Source organism: Grus americana, chromosome 18, assembly GCF_028858705.1.
Source record: "Grus americana isolate bGruAme1 chromosome 18, bGruAme1.mat, whole genome shotgun sequence".
In the NCBI taxonomy this organism is placed as follows: domain Eukaryota; kingdom Metazoa; phylum Chordata; class Aves; order Gruiformes; family Gruidae; genus Grus; species Grus americana.
The window spans coordinates 10,015,658-10,031,723 of NC_072869.1; the positions used below are offsets into that span (position 1 = coordinate 10,015,658).

The window sequence follows — 16,066 nt, forward strand, 5'->3', positions numbered from 1 at the left end:
CTCTAAAGGTCCATTTAGTAGAAAGCGGTCACACCAAGGGCATATTTAGTATCAAACTAGTAAGAACAGAAGAAATACAGTTAGAACATAGTAAAATAGGGGATCCCCTAATTTGCAAAAAACCCCACCCAACCACCTTGAAAACACGGAAGCTTTCAAGACCCCAGGTCCTAAGCAACCTGACCTGAGTTCAGTAGTGAATTCATTTTAAGCAAGATGATGGAGCTGATGGCCAGCTAAGGCCCCTTCCACCCCAAATTAGTCTATGACTGTATGATTAGCTGAAAGCCCACACAAATGCCAGCTATTCCCATCCTCCATGTGCATTCCCTCCCTTTCCTGTGCCTTCGATGTCAATGGCTTGATGTTGTGTTTTAGATTTTTCTCTAGTGCAGACTTATGTTTGGGAATTACTACAGCTTTTCAGTGCAATATATATGTGTGTGTGTGTGTGCAAGATAATCACATTGCATCTTTTCAACATTTTGTCTCCTCGGGCAGCCAAGAGACTTGGTACATGAAATAAAAAAAACAAGGGTTTGTTAAGTTGTCTTCTTTCCAGCTACAGACTCAGGCTTTACTTACTCCATGTGGGATTGCTGCAGGCATTACCAGAAGAGAGGAGTGCTGCTCTAACCTCTTCTTACCTCGTCTTTATACTAGCTGGCAGGAAGAATACCTGAGGACACACACATCCATATTGATGCTCTCCCCAGCGAGGCATTCTTACTGCATATCACATACAGAAAGGAAACAAACCAGCGACCTGACCATAAGAAAGAAACTGAAAACAGTATAGCAATATGCATGGAAGAGAACTCCGTCCTGTGGCTGCTAGTCAAACATAACCAGACCACTCCACAAGTACGGATGTCTCTGATTCAGGTTTAACCTCTCATAGCCGTAGGCCGCTATGTACATTTTCTTAAGCTGTGGAGATGAAATTTCTGCAGCGTAAGAGCTTCATCCTGACACCTGTGCAGCATTTCTCTGCAGCTCACTCAGCACAGGCAGGCCAGCAGGTGGAGACTGCTCATCACTGAGGGAGCAATCCAGCAGGAATTCCTTCCATCGCAATTCCTTTTGCCATTGCTTTAACTAGGAGAAGACTTGTTCCTGACTGCACTTTCCTTTCCGTAGTGATGCATTATTTGGTTCAGGTCCTGGCATAACTTTGGCATTTTACTGGTCTGAATGTTCCCTGTGGCTGTCTATGCTGATCCAGAAGGAATATCATAGATTCCTAGCTTGATGGTATCTCACAATAGCAAAGACACCTAGAAGAAACTGGGATCCAGTTACACCATCACCTTAAAGGATTGTTATCGCTCAGGAGAACAAGTCACACAATTCCTTCACAAACAGAAGGAAGACTTAGCATGTATTATTCTTCCACATTTCAGTTAACAATCTTGAAGACAGATGTATCAGAAGCATGACACGATGCTTTTAGGATGACTTCACATTCCTGGTGTCTAGTTCAGGTGTATTGTTCTTCAAATTCTTCCAGAGGAAGATAAAGACAACCTCCCCCAGTTAAAGAAAGCATAATAGGATTTCTTTTCCAGAAACATTTATTTATTTTTTAAATAGTGTTCTTTCCTTATAAAGCAGCTCTTCAAGTCACATTCCTTTTACCACAGTGTCTTTGGCATTTTCCTCCTAGGACTTTCTTGTGGAGTGGTATAAAATGTAATTTATTTATTTTTTTTTTACAGAAAAATAAGTATTTAAACCACAAATTAATTCCCCAAAGTATTAAATAACATACCAAAAACTTTATCAAATCTATTACATACACTAATGGAACAAAACCTTGTTGTGTATGTGCATAATAATTATATATACATTTTAGCTTAGTTAAGTTAGTGCTTCAAAGTTATCAAGAAAGCTTTACAAAAAATCCAAATGCACAATTGCAGTATTACTAGAATTCGTCACACCATTTGTAGAATTTAACAATGTATACAATACATTGTGTTTAAAAACCTCTGCCTGAATATGCAAACCGATGACTCATTTTCATATTTTTGAAGCATTTGCAAAAGGCAGGATTTTATACAATTACACAGTAAGTCACTTTCCAGATTTCATGGAATCAAGAACTGAATATAATGATAATTATCCCCTATATGAAAACACATCTACTAGTAAAAACAACGGCATCATGCACATCAGAAACTAAACTGCAGTATGAAAATCCAACAGCAAAATGTGGCATCCTTTCAGTTGCGCTGAACATGTCACTCATCCTAAAGCAGCATTACTGTAATGAGCAAGCTCTAAAATAAGACTTATTTTTGTCTATGTAGTGCGATACGTATAAAGAGCGTGCTCGACCGTTAAATAAGTCCTTATGTACAAGGCTTCACATGAGGGGATTCCATTCAGGTTCCTTTTCCCACAGAGAGCTTAAGAAATTTTACAGCTGTTTCTTGTACAGTTTTTTGGTGGGCTCTGTGGTGGACGGATAATTTTAGCTTTCTTTAAGCTGTTCCTTTTATTGATGTTGCTGGATGTGAGGGAGTATGAGCGTCCATGCATCATCCTGGCATTAAGGCCATTTGCCATGGAGAAGGATTTGAGGTGGCTTCTTAAGGCAACAGGAAGAGGGAGCTTGTCAACAAGATGCACAGGGGTACAGGAAACTATGGCACGGCAACAAAGGTCTTGCAGACTCAGTACTTAAAAACAGACATAAAACTCACATTACAATAGCCACCTGGTAGTAGCATACCCCGCACTCTGCATGCACTCTGTACTTCCAGAATGAATTCGCATTTCTCCTCCCCACACCCTTTCCCACACATACATTATCCAAATAAAATCTGCTGCTTCAGTTTCCTATTTATGTCTTAATACTTAGATGACTGAGCATGTAAGTTCTAGAAAAGATATGTTATTCCCCACAAAAGCAGGAACAGGTTATGCCTGCAGATACATCTTTTCTGTTTAAAAAGCAAATTGTACAGGACTTCTGATTCTTCTTTTTTGAGGTTTTGCATCAGGGTTAAAATTTCTGAAAATTATTTTATATTAATGAACCATAAACCTTAGCTAGGACTAAATTTACACATTTTCAGTGTGCATGGCTTACCCTTGTTTGGCCTCCAGAGCCTGTCCATTCCATGTCTCATCAATACTATTCTTGCTAGCTCGGTAAAGGACTCCGTAATATTGAAATTACAAAGCGGACTGACTTCAAAAAAAGTCATGCCCAGCCTCTCAGCATAGGCTTGTGCTTGTTCAGTAGACACTTGGCGCTTGAAGGCCAAGTGAAGGCGATTTCCAACCAGGATTTTTGGTACACCAGGAGCATGCTGAGCAAAGAGAAGCAATAAAAAATGAATAGTTTGGCTTCTATTTTTCCCTTCCCTCAATTAAAACAAACAAAAGCTTTTTCAGGATTTAAATACTAAGTGACAGGTTAGACCAGATGATCGCTAGAGGTCCCTTCCAGCTTAAATTATTCTATGATTCTCGGATCTAAAAACATTCCTTCCTTGGAGAAGACAGGCTTGCACAGATGATGTAGCAAATCTACAGCAAGAGTGGGACTACAGTTTGAAATCTTTGCCCTCCATATGCTTTCCATCAACACCTTTAAAGAAATCAGACACTTTAGCTGATCTGTTTCCAGCTTTCTAGAATTATAAACATAGAAAGAAAATTGTAAATTTGGCATCTTGTATAACTCTGTAGTAAGCACTGCCTGCAAATGCCAGCAAAAACAGTAGAAAATATCATAAGCAGTTGGTCTTATTCATCTGTTACAGACTAGTGACACTCTGGGACTGTACCTTACCTCATCTATTTCTTTTATCCATCGATCGATTCCATCAAACGACCAACGATTTGTAATATCATACACTAGTATCACTCCCTGTATTAAAAAAATAATTGTAAGTTTAACAGAGGCATAACATAGAGAATGCTACCTGTAAATTCTCCAATTCTGAAATAATCTTGTAAGATGCTGAGCAGCTTCTCAATGGAGCAGAACCTCAGCATCCTGCGAAACCAAGCCCATCTCTCTGTGTAGATGACAGATCAGCTAAGGGGGAGAAACCCTGACTTAGTTTTGGGGTCTAATGTGCTGGTAAATATTTTTAATAGTGAACAAGTTTCGATGATCATAGACACATCACAAGTCATAGCAAATCAGTATTTTTGGTCACATTTGGTAGCTTGAAGATTCAATGCTCTGTGCAATTCTGGAACATACCAGATGCAACTCCTCAGAGCAATACATGTCAGGATTTATAGCAATACTTCAAACTTGGAAACTACAGTGACTTTTAGTGTGGGTTTGGGGTTTTTTTAAGTAATTTCCTTACAAGTCATTACATTTCATCACATTTTAGACTATTTTTCACATTACTCGACAGCTTTATGTTATCAATTTCTCTTACTTGGCACACAGTTTTAAAAAGTAGTATTAGCATAGCTTTCACACGATCAAAGTAAAATAGCATGCTTAAGTTATTACAATATTGAGGTATTGTATCACTGTATTTTACCCTGATTCATCTTCAGTCTCATGGATTTCCCCTCCCAAAAAGAAAATCCTGCCCCTTGTTACTTCCATGTTTCATGTTATCCTCAGACTATTACTGAGTCCGCATGCAATCTGCAAGTGAGCTATAGAAGCCATCACGATGGTTTGCTAACCGCTTTCATTCATTCAACAACCATTACTCATCGCTGAGAAAGTTGTACTTTGCTTACCTGAGCACCTCTTGAATAAGACCGAAATATGGTGCAGAATCTCCCTTGCCCTGATGTATCCCTAAACAAAATAAATAATATATATTTTTAAAAGAAGTAGGCGGCCTCCTATGTGAAGAGTTCAGCTGGATTAACTCATCTGCGCTGATCACTATCAGCTCTTCTTCCATCAGCCCTGCAGTACCAGTAATTAATGCGTAAGAGCTCTTCTTGTTCTCAGCAGTTTTTCCCCACTGGTATTCTGCCCTTTCCTCTCCATTTCTCAGATTTCTCAGGATAAGAGGACAAGAACTTCAAACTTTACTCTTCTGATTGCCCTTGGAAAACAAAGGCTATTACTCAAGTGTACGTATGCAACGTACTTTGCATTTAGTGCAGCTTGAAGAAAGATTCTGTTTTCACAGCAAAAGAAAAGTGGGAGGAAACAATAGCTATCACCAAGGAAACAAGTGGAAAAACAGTAAATTCTTGATTACATCAGCAATAGTTCATCATAAGTCAAGTATGACGAAGGCATCCCTATAGAGTCATAGACAGCACAGATTTTGAAATACATGCAACAACAACAAAAATAATAATAATAAAAAAAACCACTGCATGAAATGTTTGGAAGCAAAATCAAATTTATAGTGAAGAATGTGATAAGAAGCAAAATCCCATAAAGATTTTTTTGAGGTAGATTACAGATCTTCAAATGCAAGGCACATATTTCTGTATATGGTCAACTGTGGAAGCATAGAAATCAGTTACTTTAAGGAGTCCAAAGAACATCCTTGCCCTTCACAAAAAGAATTAACTCATCTCCTTCCTGGCTGGTTCTCAGATAAACTTTATGTGGTATTTTTGCTAAGCTATATAAAGTGGAAGACAGAAGAAGAAAAAGAAAGCAGGTGAACAAAATATCAAGTAATCAAGATACCATATAGCAGAGTACTATTATCCATTGCTGCATTTAACATTTGAAACAGTATTTTGAAAATCATAAAGGCAAAAACAACCAATAAAAAATAAATTAAAAATAACTTAGCTTTGATACACAGGCATCTAACTGCAGTAATTTAAAAAGTTTCAAACAAAAATAAACACCAAAGTTAATTTTTAAGATGGAAATGTCTCAGGATTGTCTCCTTCTGGAAGGAAAAGGATATAATCATAACAACAATTCATTTTCATCTCCAATTCTCCATCTGAACACTGCTTGCTCCTAGAACATGACCCTCTGGTTTATCTCTATTACGGTTCCTCAAAAATCACACTCAATCTCCTTCCTGCCCTGCACTGACCTTACTTCTCCCTCTTTTATGCCATGTGTTTAGGGAAAGAGGAAAACAATGCCTTGAAAAGGCAGCAATGTTGCTGCATTTCTCAAGTTGTATCACTTGCTGAGTATTTCTAAATAAACCACAAGATGGCCATCTTCAAACCACCTTAACACAAAAAGCACCCTGACGGACCAATATTTGACCCTACAGGAAAAACATTTGTTGTAAAATAATTTTATTTGGTCTCCACATGTTTTTGTAAAGATAAATTGCATCAGATTGCATATCAATTAAACTATATGACCAATAATGCTGCCTTTTTTTTTTTTAATACTGTGGTTATTTAGTCAACCATTACTACTAATAAATTGAGCAAAGGGATGTTGCTGTACAATCACCATATGCTTTCTAAGGTACTTTCATGATTCTCATTACCAGTATATTTTATCTTTGAAGGCACTTTGAATCTATCTTGAGGGCACTTGTAACCTTTTGTGCCTTTCTTCTGCATTCATTATGCATCTCTCACATAGAGAAGCTGTAGGGTCCCCCATTTTACATGAAACAGATGCAAAATGGAGGTAAAGAGAAAGTGTGACTTACTCAAAGGGCTAGCTGGCTCACTCTTCCTCAGTTGACTAAATATTTCTGAAGCATAGGGGAGAAGTCCTGCCCTGAAGAGTTGCATTTTTGTGTCTTTGAAATATAAATTATGAGGAAAGGTGGAACACCCACTTACCAGAGCTGTAGCTTGATTCGTCGGCCATCCAGAAGAATCGTTGTAGTCTTATAATCTATACCTGTGTAGAAGAGAGTTGTGCAAATCTTAGAGCGGCCTGCAGGTGTACAATATACACAGAGATACTTATAGATTTCAAGGAAGCTGACCTTAAAAAAGGCTATTTGTCATTAGTACTCTATGAAGTACATATGGATAAGAACAACTTGTTCATATAAACTTACAAAGACCTTTCATATTACTTAAGCTTGGTCCATCCCTTCAGAGCAAATGTCTCAGGTTGATAAATGATCTGTTTTGTTCATTATCATGACAATATATATGCATAAAGAGTTTTATCAATTTTTCAACAAAAGAAGGTAGAACTAGGTTTTTGCCTTTTCTCTCATACATATGTTGCAGACTAAACGCTGTTCTCTTCTTCTAGCTTTACTGCCTCTATTATTTCTTCCCTCCTTATCATCTCTGACTCATAGACATCTCTTATAACAGGTACATGTGTCCCCCTTATATAAAAGCAGCAGATGGTGCAAGAAGTGGCTTGCCTTTTGTATTCCAGCCTTTCCCATTCCCACTGATAACAAGACCTATGCAGTTAGTGTCCAGCAGAACACGGCAGGTTCCATTTATGCCTTCCCATAACATGCCCAGGTCTTGTGGTTGAGCTACAATATCTTTTTTAGATGAGCTGAAGTACTGCAGTGTTTAAGGGAAGTATGTGTACATACTTATACATCTATACACATGCGCACGTATAATTTAGCTCACATCTTTGTACATTCTGTAGTGTTTGCAAACAACCATCAGTGCTATATAATACTAGCTTTTTATTGCTAACCTGACATGCCTCAAAAAGCAATTAAATTATGTAAAAATAAGCTCAAGTCTAGCGTTACTGTTTTCTCAGGCAAAATTGGTGTGTTAGTTTCAATTAGATTAGGTAAAACTAATCAGAAGCAGTTGTGTAGCAGCAGTTGACCCCTGAAAATATCCACCACCATGCTAGGGTCAGTGGCTTTGAACACTGTGCTTCAGTGCTGCATCCACAAATTGCATAATTATAGCATTAAAAGAAAGAGAGGCTTTTATTTTATTAAATGTTATTTAAAAAGTGTGCATTCAGTATTCACACTGTGCAGCCAAGCAACACAGTTTCACTGGTAAATGCATTTTTCTCATGTTTTCTTTGCTGTGTCATAGTTAACTTCTTGAATTGAAGATTTATTAATAAGAGTCCTCCAAATTAAGTTTAAAAAGCATGGAAACTAGCTCTGAAAAATGTACTGAAATGTAGGGAGACTTGTACCTTGAAAGAGAGAGACACGCTTTATTTCCAGAGCATAAGCAAAACGAGAGTGAGAAAAACACATTGACATGGAAAACCAAACGCATGCAGAAGAGTGCCCTAATTACTACTGAAGATTTCAGCACATCTGTATCAGAGGTACAAGGATGACAGTGCTGAAGATGATCCTGTAAGTGTAAGATTCATTATTATGGGTGGCATCAACATCCAGAACAAAAAAGTTAATCTATATATATATATATAAAAATATCAATGTTTGTATTGATAAACATAACAAATGCTTGCCAATAAGATTTTTTTTTCTGTATTTAAGGGGGAAAAAGAGAAGTTTGAATGTTTAATAGTGTATCAATTACTTATATCACGCTCTCAAAGAAAAAGTATGGCATAGCATGACACAAACAAATGAAAATCTGTCTCAGCTGCAAGCACAGCTCTGGGGAGACACTTTCCATGCAGGAGCTTTGCTCTCATTGCCTGAAAACATGTTTTGTCACCAAGTTAACAAAATGGACTTCCTGTTGCTCCTCCAGGTGGAGTATTGCTACGTGCTGCTACCAGTTGTCATGAAGAGGCTCTTACAGCAGTCACTGATAATGCTTCCATTTTTGTAAACAAAAAATAGGTTTAAAACCCTCTGGCACAAATCAGCAGACAGCAAAGGAAGCCTTACTCACCTCCTTTTCCACAAGGAAAGGAGTTTGTAAGACTAGGTCTGGAATAAAGAACAGGCATTAAATTACCAAACAGAAGTTATGGCAAAGTAACGGTTGTCAGCCGAGTCAGGTCCTGTAGCCATAGGCAAAGAAAAGAGATACTTCATTTGTGCTGCCCCTAAAATTTGCATCACGCTGAACTGCTCAAATGGCATTTGTCACATGTAAGATGCTACCTAAGGCCAACAAAATTTGAGCCCATTTTATGAAAACAACCAGAAACTTGAATTCACTAAGTTACAATCACAAGACACTACTCTTTAAAATGAGGGATGGATGCGCTACCCCAGAAAATGTTCTCCTAGTTACAAATCAGGATCATTTCTTGCCCAGAGATCAGTGCACCATTACCCAATGCAGCTATCTCCATGTTTTAGTCTCAACACAACTTATTTGTACACAACCATCCCCAATTTCTCCTCCAGAACAGACACCGGGGGACTTTGAATGCTTTTATTACATAGCACAATAGCATCAATTCCTTTTTTTGTAGGATACCTATTGTAACATAGATAGTAAGGCATATAGTGAAACGAGTTCTTTATCTCTAGTACAAATAACTTCACTTCTCTAATTTCCTGGCTTCTTGCATTCTAAAATTCACGTTTGTTGATTAAATAGCTAGTAGTCAAAAACTTCCATGGCAATATTAACAAATAGTTTTTACTTCTGTATTGTATCTGCTGATGTTATTAGTTGAGTTAGACCAGCTTTAAAGTTTGTAAGTTGAAAGAGATTTAAACCCAACAAGTTTTGAATGATAGTTGCACTGCAGTACTATTAATTAAAAATATTTTTATCTATGAACTGATTTGACTTGTTACATGGTTTATGTCATTTCTAGTAGCAGTAGCAGCTACTAAACATCTGTCCAATTTGAAAGCCAAGAACAACAGAGGAGAGGTAAGGCACTTTGCCCTACAGAAGGTAGGTAAGCCACGTAGTCCTACAGAAATGGATATTTCCAGTTCTGAGAGCGAGGGCATTTCTTAAGAACAAGAAATCGAGAGAAAATGCGTGCTACTGAGATCCTGGTAAGGAAGAAGCTAGCAGTGACCAGAGAGATGATAGATAGGAAGCTTAAGAAGCAGTCTTGCTGTGACATGAAGGCCAGGTAAGTAAGAAGATCAGGAAGGCAGAGGCACTGTGATGGTAAGTCACACATTATTAAGAAACATATTTCAAAGATGCCACTTCATTTCTATTGCCTGCAGGATAGTTCACTTGAGTCACATCAAGATATAGGTTCACTACTCCCAGTTTTACAAACTGATGAATACATCCTACTGTCAAGCAGGAGTATATTAGGAAAAAAATCTCTTGACACAGCTCCTTCTAGGCTGGCAGCAAAGAGAGGGAGCTAAATTCTTCTGATCATTCCAACTCAAATCGGAGATGGGTTCAGTGCCGTGCCAACTTCACAATTCCCAGAGAAGCACCGAGCTGAAAGGCCAAGGACAGCAATAATAGGCATTTCAAGCTTTTAGCTCACTGCAGAGGTGTGAAGTGAAGCATCTTCTGCCTTTAATTCAGGGTCTTATCTGTACATTTGGAAAGACACCCCCCCCCCAACATATCACCACCAGTTTTGGGAAACTTATTTTCATTTATTGGCCAAAGTGTTCCAGTTGTCCAGCTGTATTGGTAAATAGTCAAATCTACAAACCACAAGTTAAAATAAAAAATAATTATCATCATAATTAAAAAAAAATTAAACCTATAGACAAAGCCTTAGGACACTGAACAGCCCAGGGCGTTGAAATTGTTTGTGCACTGAAAAGCAAGTTTTATCATTTCAGAAATTCTTGAAAACATAAAAAATGCAGAACAAACCCTGCATGACACTACATAACTCATTCCAGCATCCTCTGCTACCACTGATATTTCCCACAGGGTGAAATACCTCCACTAGTTTATCTACAGTTAATGAAGAGGCACAGACCATGTTTAGCAAACACTGACACATCCCACACAGTGAACGGACATCCATCATTCTGTTTAAAGACATACCAAGCATAGAAAATTAGTATTGCATAGCTAGAGGATACAGAGCTGAATAAACCTGGCACTGTGCTTTGCACTGCAGACCATAAACTACGGCAAGTCGCTCATGTTTAGCCACACACATAATGCAAAATTACTTCTTTTTTTATATGACATGCACAAGACAAGTGTGAAAAATATCCTATTACCAGCTGCTGTTTGTGAAAGTATCTTATGTGTTTCTCAAAAAGAGAGATGGATTTGGAAACTTCCTTATTCTTCAGCTATTATACAGATAGAAGCAGTTGATAATATAACCTGAATATCTCTGCAATTAGCATTTGCCATTGATTAAGAATCAAAACAAAAAGCCTTTTGCCATGAATCATCAGGAACAGCATGAAACCGTAACAATGAGACCAACAGATGTGGATTGTGCTGTTGTAGAAATCAAATGTCCTTACAGAACATTATTCACTCATTTAGTAAGACAGAATAGCTTTGTTTGGCTATACAACTAGAATGTATCTCTATACAAGAAAGGGAAGAAAAAGGCTGCTAAATCAAAAAAATTCAGCTCTAAAGTGAACCAGACAAACCTCCCAGTGCTTAATACTTTCAAATGGATGTTTTTTATAGGAATTATTTACCTAAAGCCACAAATTGAAATTAAAGAACCTGAAACAAACCACTGTCCTTGCTGAAGGGTCTGGATTTCTTAAATCTAATGATTTGTAATAGATTATTTTTTTCTTTTGAAACACAAAATTAACAGATAGAAAAAAAAGAAGTCTTATTGAACTCAGGAATGTAGTATGATTCCCAAAAAAAGCATTCAGCTGTTTGGTAACAACTGCAGTAAATAGGAAGTCATCCTCTCTGCATCAGTGCTTTGCAGCCATTACCACATCATGACTTATGCTTCACTGACCACATAGCATTCGTGACCACACTGATTATTTTAAGGCTTCCCGTGAATTTCTGTTTCTCTTGAAGCTTATAGCAGTATATCAAAGTTTCTAGTTTTTTGTGATGGGTCTCTTTAGGGCAGAATCCTTCAGTCATTTGAAGTTGCTCATTTTGTGTTCCACCAAAGGCAACATTATTTACACCAAAAATCTTTTTTCTTAGGTTTAGTCATCAAGAGTCAATGATTTACGGTGTGACTAAGCCAGTCATTTAGCTTTGCAGCAGTGAAAAAACACACTGACTCACTTGAATGAAATTTGAATGCAATGGACTACAGATCAACCATTGGTCATATCTTGATAACATGACAGAGTAAAATCCAGATTTGTCCCTCAAAATTTTCATAAGAATTAGATGTTAGCCTAATATTTTAACGGCTGGAGCTTGTTCTGCATTCGATTTGGATCTGTGTTTCAACATTATAGGAGAGTGGAGAAAGAAAAACAGGGCAAAAAAAAAAATCAAGAACTTTAAGACTAGATTCTTCAGAACTGCGCTTTACCAATTCAGCACAGAAAGATTTTATTCAGTGGCACATTTGTCTTAGAAATGCTCCTAAAATCAACCCTTTTTATACCTGAGAACGTACAGAACACATGACTCTTCATCTTTGAACCTGGTGCACTGTTACATTTTAGCTCATAAACACTACAAGAACTGGTTTCCTTGTTTTTACTTACTCCTCTTGATGTATCCTTTCTTTAAAGTTTAAGGCATGTTGTTCCATGTAGATAATTGATGTCAAATTAGCAACTTTGAGATTTAATTAAAACAGAATCTAACTACTTAATAACAATAAAAAATCATAATTAATAATAAAATATTCCAACTCCCTGCCTCCATGGCCTGGCACCCTTCCAGGTATTTCAACATTAAACACCTTCTCCAGCAATCATTCACTCCATCAGTTTGTCCAAATTAGCCATTCAATAATAGTTATCTCAGACACATACTAACGTCTCCTTCCTGCTGTCTGTTTGTATGGCAATAATTAAGCATCTACAAATTAAAAAAATATATGTATTCAGTGGGATTCTGGGCCTGTGTTTAACTAATACCACTGAAAACATCCTTCAGGTTCGAAGATTGTTGACTGCACTTCAAAAACACGTTAGGTTTCAGAGAGTGCTTAAACCCATCTTCTCATAGGCACGATGAGAATTCAAAGGTCCATCACTTCCCACTTAAAGTTTCCTCAGCTATCTAGATTTTCATATACACATCAAAATTAAGGTCTAATGTTTCTCTTCAGAACACGTTTGTAACTGTTTTGAATACATTTGTCAAGTGACACAACTTCCAACTCCATTCGTTTCTTGTTCCAAGCAAACAGACCCACAGTATGGTTTTCATTCAAAATTCAACTAAGGTTTAAAAACTAAGCCCCATGTTTTCACCATCATGCTGCAAAGATAGAAACTCTTTGCAATAAAACTGGACTTTATCTTTGGCTATGTAAGCACAAAGGTCAGGTTATGTGACAGTCATATTTGCTTTCTGCTTGCCATTTCAGAACAATCATCATTTTCCAAATTCCAGTCTTTTCCATCACACTTAATTACTGCAATAAAAGCCATCTGTCTGAAAAGAACAGATTGCCTATTCAGATTGAAATAGAGACACTAAAATTGTAGATCTAGACTGTATCCTTCACCTCATTAATCAAGCCATAAACCACAAAGTCTTACAGATAATTCATTCATTTCAACGAAGTGACAATTTTCCCATTTTTAAAAAGAAGCTATTTGCATCAGAAAGCTCAGCTTTATATTTAGCTTTGTTTATGGTCACAGACACATGCCAGTATCACAACCTATCCTTCAATACACCTATTTTTCTTTAAATGCTTAAAGGAATTAACTTTACAAGAAATCTATGAGGAAAAGAAAGAGGAAGAGGAAGAGGAAAAAGTGCTCTTTAACAATTATACAGAAGCTTTTCATAGTCACAAATTTGTAGGGCACCAGGTTAAAATCTGCAGATCTCATAGCACTTCTAGTTGGCTCTAGTCCAGACTGTTATCCTTAGAACCAAACATATGGTATGGGAGTAAGAAGTTTGACACAACTTCATGGCATACCTCCAATACTAATCTGAAAACAAAATTAACAACTGAAACTCCCAAACTTATATAAGCCCCCCAAAATTAATTAGACTGCTAATTTACAGAAGCGGTAACTGAGTAAGTTTCTGTTCGTCTTCTTACTGTCAGCATTAGTAAGCAAACAAGCCAGTACTTTGCATATTAAATTCACACCCTCCCCCAAAAGAACATGCAAACAACTTATGTACTTTTTATTTTTTTTTTTAGTCATGCCTTAGCTTGCAGTATTTCTGCTAAGATGGCTAAACAAACCCTAAACGTTCAAGGCAGACAACTGTTTGGAAAGAAGAGGAAAACTATTTGACATCAAGTAATAATCAACTTTTAACCAAAACTAATGAACGATCCATTTCCATTCACATTAAGAGCAAAGGAGATAAAGATCCTGAGGTCATATTTCATTCTCCTCTGTCTTAACAGTCATTTGCCAACAATGAAATAGCTTCTTTACAATCTGAGGCCTTAGAAATTTATTTTACAAGAAGAGAACTGTTCGCAGCCCCCAGGTCAGGAAGAAGCAGCAACTATGCACTTCAGTTCATCATTTCCTTTCTTCCACTCCACAAGGACAGGATATCGGAGGCATACGGTAAGCTTGTCACTCAAATGTTTACCACAAGTTGCAGCTAACATCCTCAGATAAAAGCTGCTATATATAAACATGTTATTGTTTATAAATAGTAGAACTGCAGGAAAAGGAAATATTATTAGCACTACTGAGGAAAAAAGTTCTTCCTTTATTTCAGCATGTTTTATCAATAAGTTTGATATATCAATCTCTTCCCAACTTATTCCAATCTCATGAGGTGATTTTTCCTCGCCCCTTTTTTCACAGATGTAAAAGAATCAAGTGAAACCAGGAGCTTGGGGCTATCAGTGATCCCAGCACACCTCTGGGGCCTTCCAGATCTATATTCTCCTGCGTGTAAATCCAACTGCTCACGCACAACACTGCAACTCACACTTCTGACTAGAAAACTCACGTTAAACGACAAGATCTCCAGAACTACTGAACAGACTAGGAATGGTTGTTAGTAGTTAAACAATGAAAATAAGACCTGAGAGGACAGTGGGTTACGTGGTTGGAGAGATCTGAAGCAAGTATGAAGATGGAACAGGCATGGACAGGGATGTCAGCCAGGGAGCTGAGCACGGAGTGAGGAGCCTGGGGGAACAGCGAAGAGGCAAAGGGCACAGAACCAGGCAGCAACAGCTCTAAATGAATGAGTAAAAGGGCAGAGGCTTTGAGAAGGACACAGCTTGAGCAGGGCGAAGAGAAGAGGAAAAAATAGATTCAGAGTAAAATTTAAGGAAGGGGTGAGGGAGTATGTCTGCTTTAAAACCAATGATACAGTGGCTATGAAATTTGGATTGATACACATCTAGTGCAGGCCCACTGCTACCAACTGCTGAAGCAGTCATACTGAAGCTATCACTGCAGCTTCCACTTTGTTCAAAATATTATGAATTAGAACAATATTGAATGCTTGAAGAGGGGAAAACCACAAGTAGGAGCAGATTAATTGAAGACATCCAGATGACGCAACATTGATTGAGAGCTATTGATAATGATTTTAAATACATGAGCTTCTAAAACTCGTGAACAAGACCAACTAACAAAACCCCATCATTTGTCACATACACAGGCTATATAGTTTATTCCAGTACAAAGAGAACAGAATATACAGGAACCCTTGCTGTAAAGGAATTTTGTTCAATCTCACTACATCACTCTTTTGTTATAAAACATGATTTTTTCCAGGCCAAGTTAAAGAAGCCAAACTGAAAGCAAGAACAGATTTCAGGCTCTTTGTCTCCAAATTACCTGTCAGCCATTTCATGCTATCATAATCAGAATTTAGAAATTTCATCATGTCATGACCCAAAAAAATCCCCAAAATGTGATCTGAGGGACATAGCTCAGCATAACTTCTATTAGAAAGCAGGACTTATCTCCTAGACAGTATTGGAGATAGATTGAGATAGGATTGTTATTGACTGGTAGGAATTGTTAGCCAAAGGGGTTTTTTAATAGTTATTTAAAGCCAGTAACATCAGATTATGAGTTTAAGAGTGGATGTGGATCACTCGGTTCCCTACACTGGGAAAGGAACACACACTCTCGGCAGAAAACTAACATCAGCACACCTAGCTTTACAATTTCCCCTCTTGTGTCTCTTTGCAACAGAACTCAACACAAAAAAATTAACATTAATAAATTCCCAGTTTATAGTAATTGTTATTATCAAACAGCAACAG

General features: G+C 37.5%; 1 protein-coding gene across 1 annotated transcript in view; it reads right to left on the reverse strand.

Moving 5' to 3' along the window:
- Positions 1-1,556: 1,556 nt before the first annotated feature.
- RAB40B (RAB40B, member RAS oncogene family) overlaps positions 1,557-16,066 on the reverse strand; it is a 28,972-nt gene continuing 14,462 nt past the window's right edge. Inside the window, exons 2-6 of the mRNA XM_054846551.1 lie at positions 6,730-6,790; positions 4,729-4,789; positions 3,806-3,883; positions 3,098-3,320; positions 1,557-2,684 (exon numbers count right to left, since the gene is read on the reverse strand). Of these exons, the coding sequence (XP_054702526.1) occupies positions 2,413-2,684; positions 3,098-3,320; positions 3,806-3,883; positions 4,729-4,789; positions 6,730-6,790 (695 nt within the window). The 3' untranslated portion in view covers positions 1,557-2,412. The remainder of the gene's footprint in view (positions 2,685-3,097; positions 3,321-3,805; positions 3,884-4,728; positions 4,790-6,729; positions 6,791-16,066) is intronic.